This window comes from Gorilla gorilla, chromosome 3 (genome assembly GCF_029281585.2).
Source record: "Gorilla gorilla gorilla isolate KB3781 chromosome 3, NHGRI_mGorGor1-v2.1_pri, whole genome shotgun sequence".
Taxonomy (NCBI): domain Eukaryota; kingdom Metazoa; phylum Chordata; class Mammalia; order Primates; family Hominidae; genus Gorilla; species Gorilla gorilla.
The window spans coordinates 109,361,773-109,385,602 of NC_073227.2; the positions used below are offsets into that span (position 1 = coordinate 109,361,773).

The 23,830-nt window shown below is 38.0% G+C and overlaps 1 protein-coding gene across 8 annotated transcripts in view; it reads right to left on the reverse strand.

Annotated features, from left to right (window-relative positions):
* FAM13A (family with sequence similarity 13 member A) overlaps positions 1–23,830 on the reverse strand; it is a 384,724-nt gene that overhangs the window by 317,346 nt on the left and 43,548 nt on the right. For 2 of the 8 annotated variants that reach the window (XM_055384656.2, XM_055384653.2), the window contains exons 1-2: positions 12,925–13,064; positions 12,745–12,795 (exon numbers count right to left, since the gene is read on the reverse strand). The exons of 1 other annotated variant lie outside the window; for it this stretch is intronic. In XM_055384656.2, coding sequence (XP_055240631.1) covers positions 12,745–12,771 — 27 coding nt within the window. In that variant the 5' untranslated portion in view covers positions 12,772–12,795; positions 12,925–13,064. Of the gene's footprint in view, positions 1–12,744; positions 13,210–23,830 lie in introns of those variants that run through there. 5 more of the 8 variants (XM_055384654.2, XM_055384652.2, XM_063705426.1 and 2 more) reach the window with 3 other exon arrangements.

The following is a 23,830-nucleotide window of genomic DNA, read 5'->3' on the forward strand; positions in this document are numbered from 1 at the left end:
TTGCAACAATTCAACAACAAAAAATAGCCCAGTTCGAAAATGAACAAAGGACGTGTATAATCATTTTTCCAAATAAGACATAATGTGGCTAATAAGCACATTAAAAGATGCTCAACATCACTAGTCTTTAGGGAAGTGAGAATCAAAACCACAATGAGATATCGCTTCACACCAATTAAGATGGCTATTATAAAAATGAAAGAAAGAAAATAACAAGTATTGGTTAAGAGGTGGAAAAGTTGTAACCCCTGTGCATCATCAGTGGAAATATAAAGCAGAACAGCCAAAGTGGGAAACAGCTAAATGGTTCCTCAAAAAGTTAAACATAGATTTACTATATTATCCAATGATTCCCCTTCTGGGTACATACTCTGAAAGCAGGGACTCAAACAAACATTTGTTCAACAATGTTCATAGCAGCATTATTCACGACAGCCAAAAAGTAGAAACAATCTAAATTGTTTCGCAACAGATGAAAGGATAAATACAAGGTAGAATATAAATAAAATGGAATATTATTCAGGCTTGAAAAGGAATGAACTTCTGACACATGCTACAAGATGGATGAACCCTGAAAGCATTATGCAAAGTGAATAAACCAAACACAAAAAGACAAAAATTGTCTAGTTCCACTAATATGAGATACCTAGGCTAGGCAAATGTATAGAGACAGAGGGAAGGACAATGGCTACCAGGGGCTGGGAGGTGGGAGAAATAGGAAGTTATTGTTTTATGGTTATAAAGTTTATGTTGGAGGTGATAAAAAGTTCTTGAAATGGATAGTGGTAGTGATGCACAACATTGTGAATATGCTTAATCTTACAGAATTATATATCTAAAATGGTTAAAATAGTAAATTTTGTTATGTATATTTTATCACAATAAAAAAAGTTAAAGAATTGATCACAATGATGGAAGAACACAAATCAGAAATAAAAAAATTCAGGAAAGAGGTGATCAGATAATAGAAGAATGTGAAGCGGAGACTGGTGGAACTCAGGAAATGGGGAAAAGGAAAAGGAAAAAACATTTCAGAAGTGAAGACTGAATTATAAGAACACAAAGAAGAACAGAAACTGTTCACCTCAGTAAGGGGTAGAGAGGAAATGAGGAAAGTAGATATAATGAAACATTTTTAGAAATCACAATGATTTCAGAGCTACAGAAAGCAGCTAACTGATGCCACTTTATGCCCCATTTCCACTCTTTGGAATCCCCAATGAAGAAAATCAAACAATGGAATAGAATATTTAAAGACATAATTCACAAAATCTTTGTTTAAATAAAAGTGCTTTGAGTTTACATATTGAAAGGCACATCACAACACAGAACAGTCCACACAAAGATATATTATAAGGAAATTATTAGACTAACAATAAAGAACCTTTTGCACAGCCAAGCAAAAATCATGCACTATGTAATAAAAGAAAAATAAGAGTGGCCTCAAATTTATAGATTGCAATATTTGACCTTGGCAGAGTATGAAAGGCTTACAAAATATTTATGGAAAGAAAGTATGAGCCAAGGCAGGGCATGGTGGCTCACGCCTGTAATCCTAGCACTTTGGGAGGCCAAAGCAGGCAGATTACCTGAGGTTGGGAGTTTGAGACCAGTCTGACCAACATGGAGAAACCCCGTCTCTACTAATAGTACAAAAATTAGCTGGGCATGGTGACGCATGCCTGTAATCCCAGCTACTCGGGAGGTGAGGCACAAGAATCCCTTGAACCTCGGAGGCGGAGGTTGCAGTGAGCCAAGATTGCGCCATCTCACTCCAGCCTGGGCAACAAGAGCGAAACTCCAGCTCAAAAAAAAAAGAAAAGAAAAAAGAAAAAAAATTATGAGCCAAATTTAATAATCAGCCAAGCTGTCCTTCAATTATAAAAGCTACAATTTGAACAGACAAAGGCTAAGAGAATACTGTACACCTGAACCTTCCTTGTCCAAACTACCAGAGAACAAATTTTAACCAATTAATTAATGGCTGGGAAAGTTTGATGAAAAGACCAGCAAAAAAATTAAAAATAAAATAAAAGTATAATCATGTAATATGAAGAAGAAATGAAAAACCTGGAACAGTTATACTCAAAAGAGAAGATTTGAGGTTGGAACATATTCAGGTTTTAAAAGAGCTGCCACGTGGTTCAGACGGTAGGAGAAAGTAAATGGCAGTTACATGGAGACACGTTTTAAGACATATAAAGAAGAAATAACAGTCACTTCTATTGATGGAATAGATTTTCTCAGAAGGTAGTGAAATTCCTAGTAATCGAAGATGGGCAAAAATCATAACGTGATACCATTTGTTATCCATTCTACTAATAGAAATTTTTTAAAAAAAGAAAAGAGTGGCCGGGCACAGTAGCTCATGCCTGTAATCCTAGTGCTTTGGGAGGCCAAGACAGGCAGACTGCTTGAGCCCAGGAGTGCAAGACCAGCCTGAGCAATATAGCAAAACCTCTTTTCTGCAAAAAATACAAAAATTAGCCGGGTGTAGAGGCATGTGCCTATAATCCCAGGTACTCAGGAGGCTGAGGTGGGAGGATCACTTGAGCCAAGGAGGTTGAGGCTGCAGTGAGCCATGCTCACACCACTGCACTCCAGTCTGGGTGACAAAGTGAGGCCCTATCTCGAAAAGAAAAGAAAAGTAACTCAAAGAGTTGAGTAAAAAACCAAAGAGTAAAAAAAATAAATTTTTTAAGTAAAAAAAAAGAAAGATAAAAGAGAAACGGATGTTGGAAAGAAGTATAGGTGGGATCTAAAGTGGCTCAAATTTCTGGAAGGCAATTTGGCAGTGCCCAGCAAAAGCTGGAGCTTCTTCATAGGTCATTCTCTCTCCAACCAGGCTCCGAACACAGGGGAAGGGCAAGTAACAGTGAGCAGGACTCATATCTTATACAAAGGGACTGCCAGATATTTGCAATATACTGTTATCGGGGGTGGGGTGGAGAGAAGGCTATAAAACTCATGTCAAGCATAATCTGTTTTTATAAGTCTATATGATCACAGAAAAACTTTAGAAGGACATACACAAATATATTAAGTGGTTTTTTTGGGGGAGGGTTGTCAAATCTTGAATAATGCTTATTTTCTCCTCTTAAGTTACCTGCAGTTCCCCATTTTATACTCCAGACACGTGTTACTATCACAACAAGAAAATTAAAGGTTATTATAAACAGTTAAATTCTCTATATAAACACAAGTCAAGACCTATTGCTGAATTCCATGATGGTAGAGTGAAGAGGTCTGCAAATACTCTCCTAAAAAAATGTATAAAACCAGACCAAACAAAAAAAGTTTCAGGGCTCTAGAAATTGATCAGAGATACAAAAATTAAACTGAGAAACATTTATTCATGAATGGGAGATGAAGTGTACTTAAGAATAGTGGGAGTTTGCAGCACTCTTGCCTATTCCCAACCCCTCCATGCCCTAGGCTGGGTTGGCACAGTAGTGTTACTACAGGGGGAACCAGCGGTGAAAACTAGCGGCTTTGGTGATTTGGAAGAGAGGACAAAAACCCCACACCCAGTGGATCATGTATCTAATAAAGGACTTGTATCCAGAACATAAAGAACTTTTATAATTCAATAAAACCAAAATGACACAACTAAGAAACAGGCAAAAAATATGAAAACGCATTTAGCCGAAGAAGATATACAATGGCTAATATGCATATGAAAATATGCCCAATATCATTAGTCATGAAGAAATTGAGATAGCACTACTAACTCACTACAATGGTTATAAGAAAAAAACTAACAATACTATATGTTGGCAAGGATATAGAGAAACTAGAACCCTCATTCATCACTGGTGAGAAGATAAAATGGTACAACCACTTTGGAAAAAGTTGGCAGTTTCTTAAAATGTTAAATGCAAAATTACCACACAACCTGATAATTCTACTCCTAGGTACCTACCCAAAAGAAATGAAAATCCATATCCACAGAAAGACTTGATTTGTATATTAATGCTCCTAGCAGCATTATTGATAATAATCGAAATCAGAAACAACCCAAGGATCTATCAGTGAATGAATAAAATGTGATATATCATAAACAGAATATTATTTAACAATAAAAATGATATGCTAATACATGCTACAACATGAATGAACCTCAAAAACATTATGCTAAGTGAAAAAAGCTGATCACAAGAGAACATATAAGTTCCATTTATATCAAATGTCCTGAAAAGGCAAACGTATAGTGACATAAAGCAAATTAGTGGTTGTCCTGTGGGGGTGGGGAGGGATGGTGGGAATGTTCTAGAAATGGATTTTGGTGATGATTGCACAATTGGTTAATTTACTAAAAGTCATTAAACTGTACAGTTTTAATGAGTATACATTATGGTATGTAAGTTATACCTCAAAAGCGCTGTTGATAAAACAGAAAAGAAAGTCAACAAGTGCTTGGTAACTTCCTGTCAAAATAAGACTACTGTCAGTAGAAATAATATATTAAAATTTTTTAAAGATTCCATATTCTTCAGTCTAATAACATATTATTGCTTTTCAATAATTCTAGATGAAACAGATAACTTTTGAAGTGGGTCACTTTTAAGTGATTACTACTGCTACACTAATGTACAAAAAACCTGGAAGCACAGAAACATTTGAACACTTAGAATCCTTTGGTTATTTGGAAAAAGGTGGAAAGCTATTAATGTCACTATTTTACATCTTTTGTTCATCATTTTTGGCAGTTTTAACAAAGATAAAGAAGATTTAAACAGAAAAGAACCATATTGTAGGAGGTCACTATGAATTAAATCTGAAAAAATGTTCTTGGAAAGATTATTCTTGCCATCATTTCTCAACACATTTACTGGAATGTAAAGTTAAAAACAGAATAGTGTTTTGAATTTTTATAAAATTACAAAGACTCGGGCTGGGTGCAGTGGCTCATGCCTATAATTCCAGTGCTTTGGGAGGGCGAGGTGGGAGGATTGCTTGAGCCCAGGGGTTTGAGGCTGTAGTGAGCTATGATCTCACTACTGCACTCCAGCCTGGGCAAAAAAGCAGGACCCTAACTCAAAAAAAAAAAAATTACCAAGACACATTGAAAGTTAATGACCTTAATGCAGTAGGAGAACTACAGCGTTACAGTGTTAAGTGAAGACTCACTTGTTTATATATAGTTTCAGAAAAGTCAAATGTGCTGAAAACTAGGCCTACGTGATTTCTTTACAGTGTAAACCACAGGAAAAAAAAACTGTGACATCATTTCTTTACATTTTAACTAAAACTTCCTTCCTAAACATTAAAGAAATATTTGGAATTTAACCACAAAAGTAAATTAATTGCTTATTATAAGGCAACTTTATATCAAAATTCTCTTTCAACAACTGTTTTTCTTTAGCATATAATTTTCATTGCCACTGTCTACATTTTTCATAGAATAAAACATTTGACTGAGTTCTATTGTATTACTATTTTGTTTTGTTTTGAGATGGAGTCTTGCACTGTTGCCCAGGCTGGAGAGCAGTGGTGCATCTCAGCTCACTGCAACCTCCACCTCCCATGTTCAAGTGATTCTCCTTGCCTCAGCTTCCCAAGTAGCTGGAATTACAGGCACCTGCCACCACTCCCAGCCAAGATAAAATGTTTTACAGTCATGTCCTTGGTCTTCCAATGACTTATCTAAAAATAAAATACACTTAGGTGAAACTTCTAAATCTAGAGAATGGGATTCTGTTTTGAGCAACATTAATTTAACAACTACTACTGTCTAGCCCAGAGCAAGAGGCAAGAAATACAAATAAGATACGATCTTTTCTGTCTAAACTTTACAGTCTGCTACTGAGAAAGACAAATAGTACAGGGAAGTTGAACAGATGGTCAGATATTACCTAAAATCTATCAGGATAGCACCACACTGCTTACTAATGACTAGGATCAGAGTGTAGTCAGTGACGAAAACCAGGACTTGCCAGGTATGGAAGTCTCCAAACAAAACTCATGTTCTTTCTTTCCTCTTCTTCTCTTTTTTTTTTTCTTTTTTTTGAGGCAGAGTCTCACAAGCTCTGTCACCCATGCTGGAGTGCAGTGGTATGATCTCTGCAACCCTGTCCCTGGGTTCAAGAGATCCTCATGCATCAGCTTCCTGATAAGCTGGGACCACAGGTGTGTGCCACCACTCCCAGCTAATTTTTTTTGTATTTGTAGTAGAGATGGGGTTTTGTCATGTTGGCCACATTGGTCTTGAACTCCTGGCCTTAAGTGATCCACCTGCATTGGCATCCCAAAGTGCTGGGATTACAGGTGTGAGCCACTGTGCCTGGACAAAACTCATGTTCTTTCTAAAACTCCAAATAAAAAACAGCTTTTTTTTACAAAAATCAAGAAATTAATCTTGGTATTTAGAAAACCTAACTGTAGTCTGTGTGGGATGAATCTGATACCAAACATCAAACTAGAACTAAAGCTGTGTATGGTGGCTCACACCTGTAATCCTAGCACTTTGGGAGGCCAAGGTGGGTGGACCACCTGAGGTCAGGAGTTCAAGACTAGCCTGGCCAACATGGTGAAACCCTGTCTCTACTAAAAATACAAAAATCAGCTGGGTGTGGTGGTGGGTGCCTGTAATCCCAGCTACACAGGAGGCTGAAGCAGGAGAATTGTTCGAACTCAGGAGGCGGAGGTTAGAGTGAGCTGAGATAATACTACTGCACTCCAGCCTGGGCAACAGAGCAAGACTCCTATCTCCAAAAAAAAAAGAACTACAAAGATAACCATCATGGTCTTGAATCTTGAACTTATGCAATATTTGTTTGTTGTACTACCTAAGAAAATTTGATTCTACTAAATAGAGAACAAGAGAAACAATGAGGAGGACAGATACAACTACATATGGGTAATATGCAAGGAAGTAGCTTAACAGACTGTCTTAATGTGTTCAGACTGCTACAACAAAAAATACCATAAACTGGATGTGCTTATAAACTAAAGAAATTTATTTCTCACAGTTCTAGAGGCTGGGAAGTCCAAGATCCAAGACACCTACAGATTCAGTGTCTAATGAGGGCTGGCTTTCTGGTTCCACAAATGGCTATCTTTTTGCTGTTTCTTTACATGGCAGAGGTGTCAAATAACTCTCTGGGGTCTCTTTTATAGGAGTAATAGTCCCATTCATGAGGGCATCACATTCATGACCTAATCACCTCCCAAAGTCCTCAATTCCAAATATCATCACATTGGAGATAGGTTTCAACATGTGAATTTTGGAGGTACAAACATTTACTCTATGGCATTCCAACTCTGTTCCTCCAAAATTCGTATCCTTTTCGCATGCAAAATACATTCATTCCATCTCAACAGTCCCTAAAATCTTAACTCACTCCAGCATCAACTCAAAAGTCTAACATCCAAAGTCTCATCTAAATATCATCTAAATCAACTACGGGTAAGACTCAAGGTACAATTCATACTGAGGCAAACTCCTCTCTAGCTGTGAGCCTGTGAAATCAAACCAGTTATGTGCTTCCAAAATACAAAGGTGGGTCAGGCATAGGATAAACACTCCCATTCAAAAAGGGGAAATAGAAAAGAAGAAAGGAATGGCGGGTCCTGAAAAAAATCCAAAACCCAATGGAACAAATTTCATTAGACCTTAAGGCTCAAGAATAATCCTTTTTGGCTCAATCTCTGACCTTCATGCCACTGGGACCTGCCTCCACATCTTTGCTGGGCAGAGGTTGAGCCCCTAAGTCTCTAGGTGCTCCTGCCCCCATGGCGTTGGTGGGTTGGTCCTGCAGCAACTCTCTGCCTAAATCTCACACTGTGGCTCTGTGAAATGTTGGTCCCATCCTTGAAATCTATGTAGAGGCAGCCAGGCTACTACGTCTCATGCACTCTGGGCACCGGCAGAGACAGCTCTATGTGGTCACTAAAGTTTGCTGCCTGTACCCTTTGGAAGGGCAGCCACCTTGCTTCACTGGGCCTTTTGGAGCCACAATGGGGCAGCTATAAAGTGTGGCACTAGAGTGTGGGAGCTGAGCCTAAGATGTAAGGAGGTTCTGGGCAGCACTTTCTTTTTTTTTTTTCTTTTTTATTTTATTTTATTTTATTTTATTTTACTTTATTTTATTTTATTTTATTATATTTTAAGTTTTAGGGTACATGTGCACAATGTGCAGGTTAGTTACATATGTATACATGTGCCATGCTGGTGTGCTGCACCCATTAACTCATCATTTAGCATTAGGTATATCTCCTAAAGCTATCCCTCCCCCCTCCCCCCACCCCCTGGGTAGCACTTTCTGAAGTCCCACAAGCACCAGGCACAGTAGTCCCTCCTTTGAAACTACTCTTCCTTCAAGGAACTTGCACTCTGGGCCTGGGATAAGAGTAATAGCTCTGAGGATTTTTAAACTGCCTTTGGGGTAATTCTTCCATTGTCTTAGAGAATACCTCCTGGCTTCTGTTGACATGGCTGATACATATTAATTTCCTTATAAAACAATGGCTTGGCCACACTTTTAGTGTTCCCCACCTAGAACTCTCTCTCCCCACTGGCTATCTTATTTTTAATAATATCGATAGGCTGAGAATTTTCCAAATCTTTAAGTTCTGCTTCCTTTCTGATTAACAACTCCATCTTTAGGTCATTTATCCCTTCTCACATATGTACAAAGAACCATATGCCAGTCAGGAGAAACCAAGGGGGAGGAAACTGCTTATAGTAAACTATAATCTCATCAAATAACCATGAAAAATTAACCATCAGAAAAGAGACTAAAAGTTGTCACCATATCCACACTGACTTTTCATCTATTCTTCTGAGTAAACTATAAGCAGTTAAACAGTTACAAGCAGTGAGGAGAAACCAAGCCACCATTTCAGCACTTTACTTAGAAATTGCTTCAGTTAAATATCCAATTTCATTGCTCACAAGTTCTTCCTTCCACAAAATACTAGAACACAAACACAATTCAGTCAAATTCTTCACCACTTTATAACAAAAAATCATGTTTCCTCCAGTTTCCAACAACATGTTCCTCATTTCCATCTGTGACCTCATCAGAATGGTGTTTGCCATACATCTTTCCATGAACTGATAATTACCATGATCAGGAAAGGCTGATGTGGCACAGAAGGCAAGAGCAACAGGACATTTGAACGTTAAATAACACAGAATTCAGGGAGTGTGGTCCTTTCCTCCCACTTAAGCCCTGTCAAAGAAGATAAACCTAACCTCATCCTTTTCCTCTTTCTTCTTGCTGTGATTTAAGTTGATTCAATAAATCCCATGAATGGCATATTTTAATTTGGTATATGACCTTTCTGTAACGCGACTGTACGTTCCTGCTTGCGCTATGGGATACATGGAAGGTAGTTGATGGTACCAGGTGTTAAGACTACAGAAGCAGAGGTCCCCAAGTTAGAGAGAAAGGCTACGAGGCCTGGGACATTCTTGAAATTATCAGCACCAGCATGAACTGGGGACAAATCAGGTGGGGTGGACTGTTAGGCACTGATATTACCAAGAGAACCAATTCACAAATTGACCAGTCATAGATTTGAGACCTAAATTCACCAGAAATCATAATATCCAGAGTATAAGAATCTACACATGCATTTCAACTCCTCCTTCTTCATCCACTAGAATATGCAAACTCCCACTTTCAGCCCACCAATTTTTAATATATCCTGATGCCACATTGGATAGAACAGCAGGAAAAGCAGAAAATCTGACTCAGGATTCACCTGAGAGAAACAGAATCATCCAAAAGTGACATTTAAAACAAGAAGAGACTAAAATAACATGAATTGGCAACTGTAATTCCCTACACCACCTCAGAATAGGTGGTTTACTGAAAATAAAATAGATTTGTTACAGTAAAGCAGCTAAATTTTCTTTGTACACATGATTGGCAATACATTTTTGAGCCTACAACAGTATCATGAGCAGCAAAATTTCTTAACACTAACAACATGGCAAAGAGTTTAAGAAAGAAAAGAAATGAGGAAGATAAAGTAGGTTAGTCAATGGACATAGAAACTGAGTTTATTGGAACCAATTTGTGTCCCACTTCAAGAGTCCACACACACATACAGACACACACAGACACACACAGACACACACACACACACGTATGTACTACAAATATCTAGTACTCATTATACTGTCTGAAGTATTAATATTTTCAGCAGCAGGATATTTCAGTAGTTGCTACATATATGTACAAGTATGTAAGTCCTGAATGTTGGGGTTCAAAAAGCTATACCCCAAAATATGGTGCTTTGGCATGCTGGGTATTTTTAATTAAAATGTCTCAGAAATAAGCCTCAGAAGCAAGGTCTCTCTCTGCCTTTCCACTCTCCTGCCCTGCCCTCAGTCTCTCTTTTTCTTTCCTAAAGCACTGAGAGTGACTCTCTCTGGAATTTCCTTATCTGATTAAGGAAGCTTCTTTCCAAAAGAAATGCAATTGTCTTAAGATCTACTTCCTGAGAATCTCATCAAATAACCATGAAAAATTAACCATCAGAAAAGAGACTAAAAGTTGTCACCATATCCACACTGACTTTTCATCTATTCTTCTGAGGACAGCTCCAAGAGATTGGCTGGGAGACTTTATCTGCATAAAAACACAACCTTCATTCACAGTGAAGTTCCACCCCTCACCTTTCCACCACCTCACCATAGCTCAGGGAAATGCTGTCCCAGGCCATTGCTCTTTGAACCCATTCACTCACTTTAAAAATTATTTACTACCTCTCTAAAATTACCTGCAGCTCCCTACTTCTCTCTTCCCCAAAAAGAAGGCATTTAAGCTTCAACCACCTGGCCCTTCTTTGAATCTCATATTTGAGGGACTCTCATATCCATATACACATTAATAAATTTGTAACTCTTTTTCTCCTATTAATCTATTGCCAATTGTTTCAATAAAATTGCAGAAAGGGCAGAGGAAAAGCTTTCTCTTCACTCCTACACAAAGTAAAAAGTAGTGTATCAGCTCATTGAATGTATTAATGTGTGACTTAGTTCTCCCTTTTTTGTCACGATGTTTGAAATTTTTTTTGTTGTTGTTCTCCAAAAGCTATCTTTTTCCAGACATGCTATGGTACAACTGTTGAAAATGTATTTCCTCCTACAGTAAAACCGACACACAGCACAATCAAAGGCCAACCTTAAGAAGAAGGGTAGAAATGATTGAGAATTACTCATCTACCAGAGTGAATAATCTCTTACACTGTGTGATTTTTATGTAAACTTTAACTGAAATTTTATACATGCTTTGGATATAAATTAAGGGAAAATATAAAGTTTTATACACGAGTCAGTGTGCATTCCAGTCAAGGTAGAGATCAATATATTGCAGGTCAAGGGAAAGAAATAAAGATCTAACCAGACAATCAGAGATGACTACCAATCTTCATGACCAATAGGTCAATCTGCTGCCTCATTCTACACATTTTCAGTTCTATATTGTTTCTTTTATAAAGTTAGAAAAATAGAAGGGCCACCTCTGCAGTAAAATAAAAGTCAGTATTTTACACATAGATAAATCAGATTTTGAAGGAAATTCTTTGGGGTGATAAAGAAAGAATAACCACACGGATACCTGGATGCTACTAAGCCTCAGAGTTAAAAGGAAGACAGAGTGACACACAGGGTGCTGAAAAGTTTTGAGCCTGGAAACAAGGTCATCCTGCAGTTTCACTAAGAAAACTTAATCTATAGGGCTGGTCTACCATCTGGTGACCATTTGGTGACCATTTGGTGTCTGTGTGTCAAAAATTGCTCAGATATTTCTAAACACTTCAGAATGCCATCAGAAGCTACAGCAAATTGCAGTTCTTTCTGAAACACACACAAAAAAAGAGGATCTGGCCTGAGTGTGATTTTCTAAGTGAGCAGTTAAGGTGACAATAAAGAAGAAGATATTTCTCATTTAATACATTTTAGAAAATAAAATGTCCCTATGGAATACAATAACAACTTGAAACATAAATATGTGTAATTCTCATACAGATATATGCATTTTCTATATAGTACAATCAAAATTTAAATTACAGCATTCTGCAAATTATATAATTGACAATTTTTGATTATTACAAAAGGTTTTGTACAAGCACCAGCAGAATAATTTAGAAATTCATAAATTCTAAAAATTCTAAAACTCCAGAAATATGCACATTTTCCGAAGGATTTTATTTCAGTGTTATTTATTAATGCTACTGTGTTATAACAACCATTCATTTCTACAGTTTAAGGATACACAAACATTTATCAACCGAGCTTTTCCACCATCATTTTCAGCAATCATGCTGAAACAGAAACTCCAGAATTACTAAACGAAAATAGAAACATAAAACAGAAAAATGTCACACACATACTCAAAAGTAATACATTAATGGTTACTTCAATTCCTTCTCAAGCTAGCCACAAGATTTCTCTAATAGCTATAATGAAGCATTCATGTTTAACTATTCAGGGACAAGAAAGTCTAAAATGCTTGAAAGTGCTCTACTTTAAATCAAGTTGACTTAACAGAATAAATCAGCATGCATCTTTCACCTTTTTTGGAAACTAAAGTGCACAAATATGCTGAATGCCATCCCAAATCCTGCCTAATACCCATTTAAGTAGATAGGAATTTAAGTAACAAATCTTTCCCCACCTCCTGGGAAGGAAAAATAAGTTACACAAACATCTCATCAAAACAAGGAAAGCAAGGCCCTCTCCTAAAAACTGGCAGTAAACACAGAAGACAGAAGAAGGCCTATACTTACACAGATGGCTAGAGCTCCTGCCCCCATTCTCTCAGGAAGCGTCTGGAAGAACTGAGGAAGACCAGACGAAAATATTAAAACGACAGCAAAATACTAAAATTCCATTCAGCACATATTCTTTGATGTGAAAAACAGCTCCCAATCCAAAGGCCCCAAGGTAAGCGAAGAGCAGCTTCTAACATTTTAGGAAGAGTGGTTTTGCTTCTCTTTCCGCTGAACCCACATGGCTGGAAGGACTGCCTGGAGTTGAAATTTGATCCACAGCCTCAGTGCTGGCAAGTAGAGAGAGTCACGTGACACGGGTCTTAAGTCGCTGACATCTTTTTTTCAAACCTGACTCCCTAGATCCTACACACAGGCTTCTTTGGCTCAGAAAACTGCCAGTCACCTGGTGGCTTTCATTAATAGAACCAACAGTGCATAAAGTGAAAACACAGACTTGCTTCCCAGATTCCACACAGCTCTAAGAAAAATGTACGTATTCAGACTCAGGTTTAAAACTGCAGGCACATTATTCATTTTTTCTGAGGCAGTTTTCTCTTCTACTCTTCCTTAGAAACCAGCTAAATTCTACCAAAATTTTCTTCCTTCCATCCTACCCCATCAGAATTGTTTTAAATGAAAATGCTCTATTTTATGTAGCTGTTACTACTTCTAATTATGTATGAGTTGTCTTATAAAAATATACTGATGATAAACATAAACAACATACTTCTAGACAACCATAATTCTACATATGTGATTTGCAGTCTGAAAAATTAGCTAACTGACTTTTCAATACCTTTCTCTTCTACATGCTGTCACTAGAAAATTTGATAGATTTTAAAATTTACAAATATTTGAACTAATAGCTAAAATAGCCACTTCAGGTAAGCCAAAAGGAAACTATCCTATTTTTATTTTTGTTACCATTTTTTCTGTCAATTTGTTTTTCTTTTTTCTTTTGCTGTACCTATTGACCCATCCTCTACGTTCTCTCCCCTCACCCCCAACCTCCCAACAGGCCCTGATGTGTGTTGTTTCCCCTTTGTGTCCATGTGTTCTCAATGTTCAACTCCCACTTATGAGTGAGAACATGTGGTGTCTGGTTTTCTGTTCCTGTGGTAGTTTGCTGAGGATGACAGCTTCTAGCTTCATACGTGTCCATGCAAAAGACATGATCTTGTTCCTTTTTATGGCTGCATAGTATTCCATGGTGTATATGTACCACATTTTCTTTATCCAGTCTATCATTGATGGGCATTTGAGTGGGTTCCATGTCTTTGCTATTGTAAACAGTGCTGCAATAAACATATGTGTGTATGTGTCTTTATAGCAGAATGATTTATACTCCTTTGGGTATATGCCCAGTAATGGGACTGCTGGGTCAAATGGTATTTCTGGTTCTAGATCCTTGAGGAATCTCCATACTGTCTTCCACAATGGTTGAACTAATTACATTCCCACAGACAGTGTAAAAGCATTCCTATTTCTCCACATCCTCTCCAGCATCTGTTGTTTCCTGACTTTTCAATAATTGCCATTCTAATTGGCTCGAGATAGTATCTCATTGTGGTTTTGATTTGCATTTCTCTGATGATCAGTGATGGTGAGCTTTTCTTCATAGGTTTGTTGCCTACATAAATGTCTTCTTTTGAGAAGTGTCTGTTCATATCCTTTGCCCACTTTTTGATGGGGTAGTTTGTCTTTTTCCTGTAAATTTGTTTAAGTTCCTTATAGATTCTGGATATGAGACCTTTGTCAGATGCATAGTTTGCAAATATTTTCTCCCATTCTGTAGGCTGCTTGTTCACTCTGATGATAGTTTCTTTTGCTGTGCAGAAGCTCTTTAGTTTAATTAGATCCCATTTGTCAATTTTGGCTTCTGTTGCCATTGCTTTTGGCATTTTTGTCTCTGCCCATGCCTATTCCCTGAATGGTATTGCCTAGGTTTTCTTCTAGGGTTTTTATAGTTTTGGGTTTTACATTTAAGTCTTTAATCCATCTTGAGATAATTTTTGTATAAGGTCTAAGGAAGGGGTCCAGTTTCAGTTTTTTGCATATAACTAGCCAATTTTCCCAGGACCGTTTACTGAATGGGAGATCATTTTCCCATTGCTTGTTTTTGTCAGGTTTGATGAAGATTAGATTGTTGTAGACGTGTGGTGTTATTTCTGAGGTCTCCGTTCTGCTCCATTGGTCTGTATGTCTGTTTTGGTACCAGTACTGTGCTGTTTTGGTTACTGTAGCCTTGTAGTATAGTTTGAAGTCAGGTATCATGATGCCTCCTGCTTTGTTCTTTTTGCTTAGGATTGTCTTGTCTATATGGGGTCTTCTTTGATTCTGGATGAAATTTAAAATAGTTTTTCTAATTCTGTGAAGAATGTCAATGGTAGTTTGATGGGAATAGCATTGAATCTATAGATTACTTTGGGCAGTAGGGCCATTTTCATGATCATGATTCTTCCTATCCACGAGGATAGAATGTTTTTCCATTTGTTTGTGTTCTCTCTTATATCCTTGAGCAGTGGTTTGTAGTTCTCCTTGAAGAGGTCCTTCACATCCCTTGATAGCTGTATACCTATGTATTTTATTCTCTTTGTAGCGATTGTGAATGGGAGTTCATTCATGATTTGCCTCTCTGCTTGCCTATTGTTGGTGTAAATGAATGCTTGTGATTTTTATACATTGATTTTGTATCCTGAGACCTTGCTGAAGTTCCTTATCAGTTCAAGAAGTTTTGGGGCTGAGATGATGGGGCTTCCTAAATATAAAATCAAGTCATCTGCAAACAGAGATAACTTGATTTCTTCTTTTCCTATTTGAACACCCTTTCTTTCTTTCTCTTGTTTGATTGCCTTGGCCAGAACTTCCAATACTATGTTGAATACGAGTGGTGAGAGAGGGCATCCTTGTCTTGTACCAGTTTTCAAAGGGAATGCTTCCAGCTTTTGCCCATTCAATATGATATTGGCTGTGGATCTCTCATAAATAGCTTTTATTATTTTGAGATCTGTTCCATCAATACCTAGTTTATTGAGAGTTTTTAACATGAAGTGATGTTGAATTTTATCAAAGGCCTTTTCTGCATCTGTTGAGATAATCATGTGGTTTTTGTCTTTGGTTCTGTTTATGTGATGGATTATATTTATTGATTTGTGTATGTTGAACCAGGCTTGCATCCCAGAGATGAAGCCGACTTGATCATGGTGGATAAGTTTTTTGATGTGCTGCTGGATTCGGTTTGCCAGTATTTTACTGAGGATTTTTCACATCAATGTTCATCTATGGTATTGGCCTGAAGTTTTTTTGTTGTTGTTGTGTTTCTTCCCAGTTTTGGTATGAGGATGATGCTGGCTTCATAAAATGAGTTAAGGAGGAGTCCCTCCTTCTAAATTGTTTAGAATAGTTTCAGAAGGAATGGTACCAACTCCTCTTTGTATTTCTGGTAGAATTCAGCTGTGAATCCATCTGGTCCTGGGCTTTTTTGGTTGGTAGGCTATTAGTTACTACACCAATTTCAGGCTTGTTATTGGTCTATGCAGGGATTCAACTTCTTCCTGGTTCAGTCTTGGTAAGGTGTATGCATCCAGGAGTTTAATCATTTCTTCTAAATTTTCTAGTTTGTTTGCACAGAGGTGTTTGTAGTATTCTCTGATGGTAGTTTGTATTTCTGTAGGATCAGTGGTGATATCCCTTTTATCATTTTTTATTGGGTCTATTTGATTCTTCCTTCTCTGTTTTCTTCTTTATTAGTCTAGCCAGCAGTCTATCTATTTTGTTAATTTTTTCAAAAAAAAAAACAAGCTTCTGGATTTATTTTTTTGGAGGGTTTTTCGTGTCTCCATCTCCTTCAATTCTTCTCTGATCTTAGTTATTTCTTGTCTTATGCTAGCTTTTGGATTAGTTTCCTCTTGCCTCTAACTCTTTTAATTGTGATGTTAGGGTGTCAATTTGAGATCTTTGTAGCTTTCTGATGTGGGCATTTAGTGCTATAAATTTCCCTCTTAACACTGCTTTAGCTGTGTCCCAGATATTTTGGTACGTTCTTTGTTCTCATTGGTTTCAAAGAACTTATTTGAATTTCTGCCTTAATTTCATTATTTACCCAGAAGTCATTCAGGAGCAGGCTGTTCAATTTCCATGAAATTGTGTGGTTTTGAGTGAGTTTATTAATCCTGAGTTCTAATTTGATTGCACTGAGAGACTTTATGATTTCAGTTCTTTAACATTTGCTGAGGAGTGTTTTACTTCCAATTACATGGTAAATTTTAGAATAATTGCCATGTGGCACTGAGAACAATTTATAGTCTGTTTATTTGGGGTAGAGAGTTCTGTAGACATCTATTAGGTCTACTTGATCCAGAGCTGAGTTCAAATCCTGAATATCCTTGTTAGTTTTCTGTCTCTTTGATCTGTCTAATACTGATAGTGAGATGTTAAAGTCTTCCACTACTATTGTGTGGGAGTCTAAGTCTCTTTGTAGGTCTCTAAGAACTTGTTTTCTGAATCTGGGTGCTCCTGTATTGGGTGCATATATATTCAGAATAGTTAGCTCTTCTTGTTGCATTGTTCCCTTTACCAATATGTAATGCCCTTCCTTGTCTTTTTTATCTTTGTTGGTTTAAAGTCTGTTTAGTCAAAGACTAGGATTGCCACCCCTGGTTTGTTTTTAGTTTTTTTTTTTTTTTTTGCTTTGCATTTGCTTGGCAAATTTTCCTCCATTCCTTTATTTTGAGCCTGTGTGTGTCTTTGCATGTAAGATGGGTCTCTTGAATACAGCACACTGATGGGTCTTGACTCCTTACCCAATTTGCCAGTCTGTGTCTTGTAATGGGGGCATTTAGCCCATTTACATTTAAGATTAGTATTGTTATGTATGAATTTGATCCTGTCATCATGGTGCTATTTGGTTATTTTGCACACTAGTTAATGCAGTTTCTTTGTAGTGTCATTGGTCTTTATATTTTGGTGTGTTTTTGCAGTGGCTGGTACTGGTTTTTCCTTTCCATATTTAGTGCTTCTTTCAGGAGCTCTTGAAGGGCAGGCCTGGTGGTAACAAAATCCCTCAGCATTTGCTTCTCTGGAAAGGATTTTATTTCTCCTTTGCTTAAGAAGCTTAGTTTGGCTGGATGTGAAATTCTGTGTTGAAAATTCTTTCTTAAAGATTGTTGAATATTGACCCCCAATCTCTTCTAGCTTGTAGAGTTTCTGCTGAGAGTTCTGCTGTTAGTCTCACGGGCTTCCTTTTGTAGGTAAACTGGACTTTCACTCTGGGTGCCCTTAACAGTTTTTCCTTCACTTTGACCTTCGAGAATCTGATGATTGTGTGTCTTGGGGTGGCTCTTCTCATGGAGTGTCTTAGTGGTGTTCTATGTATTTCCTGAATTTGCATGTTGGCCTGTCTTGCTAGCTTGGGGAAGTTCTCCTGGATAATATCCTGAATTGTGTTTTCCAGCTTGTTTCCATTCTCCCCTTCTCCTTCTGGAGCTCAAATCAATTGTAGGTTCAGTCTTTCCATGAAGTCCCATATTTCTTGGAGGCTTTGTTCCTTCCTTTTCATTATTTTTTCCCTACTCTTGTCTGCATATCTTATTTCAGCAAGGTGGTCTTCAAACTCTGATATCCTTTCTTCCACTTGGTCAATTCAGCTGTTGATACTTATGTATGCTTTACGAAGTACTCATGCTGTTTTTTTCAGCTCCATTAGGTCATTTATGTTCCTCTCTAAACTGGTTATTCTAATTACCAATTCCTGTAACCTTTTATCGAGGTTCTTAGCTTCTTTGCATTGGGTTAGAACACGCTCCTTTACCTCACCATAGTTTTTTATTACTCATCTTCTGAAGCCTACTTCTGTCAATTTGTCCATCTCATCCTCTATCCAGTTCTGTGCCCTTGACGGAGAGACGTGATCATCTGGAGGAGAAGAGGCACTCTGGCCTTTTGGGTTTTCAGCAATTTTTTGTTCATTCTTTCTTATCATTGTGAGTTTGTCTAGTTTCAGTCTTTGAGGCTGCTGACCCTTGGATGGGGTTTTTGTGGGGCCTTTTTGTTGTTGTTGATGCTGTTGTTGTTGCTTTCTGCTTGTTTTTCTTTCAGTAGTCAGGTCCCTCTTCTGTAGGGCTGCTGCAGTTTGCGGGGGGTTTGCTTCAGGCCTTATTCATCGGATTCACTCCCATGCCTGGAGATGTCACTCAAGGAGGCTGGAGAGCAGCAAAGATGGGTACTTGCTCCTTCTTCTGGGACCTCTGACCTCAAGGGGCACCAACCTGATGCCAGTAGGATTGATCCCGTATAGGATGTTTGACAACCCCTGTTGGAGGGTCTCACCCAGTTGGGTGGCATGGGGAGCAGGAACCATTTAATGAAGCACTTTGTCCCTTGGTGGACAGGGTGTATTTCGCTGGGGCAAAACCCACTTGTCTGGGCTGCCTGGATTCCTCAGAACTACCAGGAGTAGAGGCTAAGTCTGCTGGTCCACAGAGACTGTGGCCACCCCTCCCACTATGGGCTTGGGCCCCGGGAGATCCAAATTCTGTCCCTCAGCCTCTGGCTGGAGTTATTGGAGATCCTGCAGGGAAGACTTGCCCACTGAGGAAGGATGGGTCAGGGTTAGACCTGAATAGGCACTCTAGCTGCCAACTGCCACAGCCGGTTTGTTGGGCTGTGGGGACAAGTCGTGGGACCAAGCTGTCCAGCCTCCCTGGCCCTAGCAGGGGAAAAGTGCAGCCTCAAGCTATAGAAATGAGTGCCACCCTTCCCTGGCCCAGGGAGCTTAGCATGTTAGGCTGTTGTGAGTCTCAGTGATGGCTGCTGCAAAAATTAACATATCTACTTCCAATATATTTTCTATGCTTGTTAAAAAACATAATGCAGATGTAATTTATGATAATTTTATATCCTAATTTTTTTCACTTAAAATTGTATCAGAGGCATGCATGCTCCCATGTTACTAACACTATAAGCAAATTAAATCAGAAGTGGTATTACTTTTTGTACACACAACAGTTTCCTTAGTCATTCTCCCATTTTTAGACATTTACAGTTTCTGATTTTATCTGTGTGCGACAGTAAGTAATGCTTTGTCCTTGCTCTGATTCTTTTCTTGTAAAGATTCCTGAAAGTGAAATTTCTGGAATACAAAGAACATGAATGTGGGCTGGGCCAGTGCTCCTGACATGCACTGGCTCTGGCAGTTTCTATTCTACAAGCTACCCTACCCAAGAATGAATATTTTATAAAATATTTCCTAATATTTTAAACTATTCAGTAAGTGAAAATGGTTTCTCAATTTTAAACTTACATTCGTTTTTCTTTTCAGTGAAATTAATGATATAAAAAATCCTCATTAGCCATTTATATTTTCTGTTCTGTGAACTGTTTTCATTTTTTTTCCACTTATCAACTGGAATCTCATCACAGTCTCTTTTATAGGATGTTAAGTCAAACTAAATTTGGCCTCAGAAAGCCTACAGACTCACAAACTGGAGTTCTTATGAATAAACCACAACCTAACTTTATAGGCAAACAAGCTGAAAACCTAACTTAGGAGTATGCTTCTGTAACAATAGCTGGGTCTCATAGCTGGGTCTCAGCCAATCCCAGCAGCCATACCTTAACCATTTTCAGAAAAACGGGCTAACCTTACTAGAGACAACTTAAAATTAAGATGGCCACAGTGGGGAAGTTTTAACTGGGATAAAATTATTTATTTGAAATGTATATTAGGAAAAAAATGAAAAACCCACAAAAACAATGGGATGTATTATTTAATTGGTATGCAGAGCATCTACAAGACTAAATAAATTTAAAACTGCCTCCTTAAAATATTCTTTGCATAAAACAAATAAGCTTAAGTAACAGATGAAAGAGGACTATACTCTGCATAAACTAACCCCAACTGTTCCCTCTCTTTATCCAACTCTACCTAAATACTCTGAGTGTCCACTAACCTCTTTGCTAAATTACCCTTTCACCCTGAAGATTGTGATAAGAGAAGTTAGACTCCGTACAAAGCAAGGCCCTCTGATCAGCCAGGCCTTTCTGCCATAACCTTTACTCATGGTCTAAGCTTAGAGTCATGGTGAAGGACTTCCTTGATCTAAGGGAAAATCCTCAAAACTTTACTAAGGAATGTAGAATCCTCATAGGAGCTTATGATCCAGGACTCCCTAATCTTTGCCATTTTACTCACATGATATTAGGGCTTTACGAAGCGTGAAAATGAATCATAGGGGCAGAATGGGACAAATGCGAGGAAGGTATTAAAGACTCCTCCAAAACCTCCTCATGGGGAGGGCCAAAATGAGGTAGAAAAATTGCTGAAAACCATTTAAATTCAATTCATAAGATTCTTCCACAAAAAATTGATTGGTTCATCACACAATCTTTCAGGCAAAAAGGATGACCCAGTTTCAGATTACAGAATTCACTTAGAAACACTATTTGTGAAACACTCTGGGCTCAAAATACAATGAGTATTTCCTGCAGGGACTGAAACAGCATTAACTGTTGTATTTATAAATGCACTCTGTCCTAAACTTAGTAGTTTAATTAAAAAACATAAACTAGGATGGGAAATTACAGATATGACTAAATGGTTGGCCTTAGCTGAACATTTTGAGAGGACTCTAGAGCAAGAAAAACCCAAAAAGCTAACAAGCCTATGTCACTCCAATTACAACAGTTACCAAGACTAAAGGGACTTTCTCATTTTTATTTTAAATCACAATCAGGAGGTCCTACAACAAGAAATTCTTTACCCCAAGGTGTCTCCACCTTGTACGCTGGAAAAGAGATGGTTGGGTTTTATATCAGTCCACCAATAAGCCTCCTTTTAGACCACAAGAGAGAGCCCAAGAGATTTTAACTCTTATGATGATAATCAACACGTAAGAGGTTCTAAGGTATTCTCCAGCAAACTGTTCCTAATAATACTCTTAAATAAACATAAAGAAACAAGTTAAAATAAGTGGAGAGTCTTGTACAATCCTGGTGGATACTAGAGCCACCTTATCCACCATAAATCCCACTTTAATACGTGAACAAATCCCTCAGAGTAAGAAGGTCATTTCTGTGCTGGAGTTTCGAATCAAGCTCAAGAAGTTCCCATATCTGAACCTGTCCAATTGACTTTAGGGTCATTTAAAAAAAAACATATATTTTACCATGTGATAATGCTCCAGAAAACTTGCTAGGGCAAGACTTAATTTCAAAGCCAAAAGAGCATATAAAATTCTCCTCTGGCTGGGTATGGTGGCTGATGCCTGTAATCCCAGCACTTCAGGAGGGTGAAGTGGAAGGATTACTCGAGCTCAGGACTTCAAGATCAGCCTGGGCAATATTGCAAGACCTTGTCTCAATTAAAAAAAAATTCTCGGCCAGGTGCAGTGGCTCACACCTGTAATCCCAGCACTTTTGGGCGGATCACCTGTGGTTGGGAGTTTGAGACCAGCCTGATCAACATGGAGAAATCCCATCTCTACTAAAAATACAAAATTAGCCTGGCATGGTGGTGCATGCGTAATCCCAGCTACTTGGGAGGCTGAGGCAGGAGAATAGCTTGAACCTGGGAGGTGGAGGTTGCAATGAGCCAAGATCACGCCATTGCACTCCAGCCTAGGCAACAAGAGCAAAGCTCCGTCACCAAAAAAAAAAAAAAAAATTCTCCTCAGAGGGAGACTAATGTTAGAGTTTCTGGACTCTCCTGAACCAGAAATATTATGCTCGCTACAGCTAGAAATTGGTAAGTTTGAAATTCAGGCTTATAATACCCCTGACCTATTTAAAATACCTGAATGTTTATGGGTCTCTTCCTCAACTGATATAGGGAGGATTAAAAGTGTGGAACTTATAAAAGTTCAAGTAGATCATTCTAAACCTTGGCCTAAATTACCCCAATATCCACTAAAATCTGAAGCAATTCAAGGGCCCTCACCAACTGTAGAAGATTTAATTAAACAAAGACTTACAATTCTGTGTACCAGTCCTTGTGACACTCAAATTCTACCACTTAAAAAAATCAGTGAATGAGGTCAGAGATTTGTTCAAGATTTACAGGAAATTAATAAAATTGTAATACTAAGGTTTCCTGTAGTCCCAAATCCTAATACTTTTATTATCTAATGCCCTTGCTGATTCAAAGTGGTTGACAATAATAGACCTCTATTCAGCCTTCTTTAGCATTCCAATTCATAGAGTCGACACTTGTTTGCTTTCATTGGAAAAATCAGCAGTACACCCAGACTGTAATGGGTTTATTGAAGCCTCTTCATATTTTTCCCAGGCATTGCATCAGGACTTTATAACCCTTTAGTTTCCTGAAATACTTCTCTTATTCAGTATGTAGATGACCTGTTGTTATAATCTCCCACTAAAGATCTCTGAAATTGACTCAATTTACTTTTTACAGCAACTAACATAAAGGTCACAAAGTTTCAGTGAAAAAACCAGCGTTCAGAAGAAAACGTTCACTATTTGGGACATGACTTGACGCTAAAAGGATTTCTTTCTTGCTGAGAGAATAAAAACTACTCAAAGTTTTCCTTAGCCTGCAACCAAAAGACAATTAAGAGATTGTCTTGGTCTTGCAGGATATTGCTGGGTCACAAATTTTTCCTTAATGGCATCATCATTGTATGAGCTCATTAGAAAGGCAATACCAGAGCCTTTGGGAAAATAGTCATGGGTAGGCTTTTAGCCAAATGAAATTGGCCTTAAAACAGCCCCTAGCTTTAGGACTTCCTAATTATACTAAATATTTTACCTTGTTTGTCCATGAACATAACAATCAGGCATTAGGAGTTCTTACCTAAGAACATGAAGGCAAAATAGGCCCACTGCATATTATAGCCTGCAACTAAACTCAGTAGCTAAAGCATAGACTAATTGCTTAAAAACAGTAGCAGCAGCAGCTATGTTGGTAGAAGCTTAATCTGAGCTGATTTCAGGAAATGAAGATAATTTGCAAGTCCCACATGCTGTGGAAAATCTATTAAATTCCAACCAAACTCAGCATTTTTCAGCAATTAAACTAACATGAAATTCTCCTATCTCCTTCCAATCTCCACCTAAAATGCTACAGTCTACTTAATCCTGCTATTCT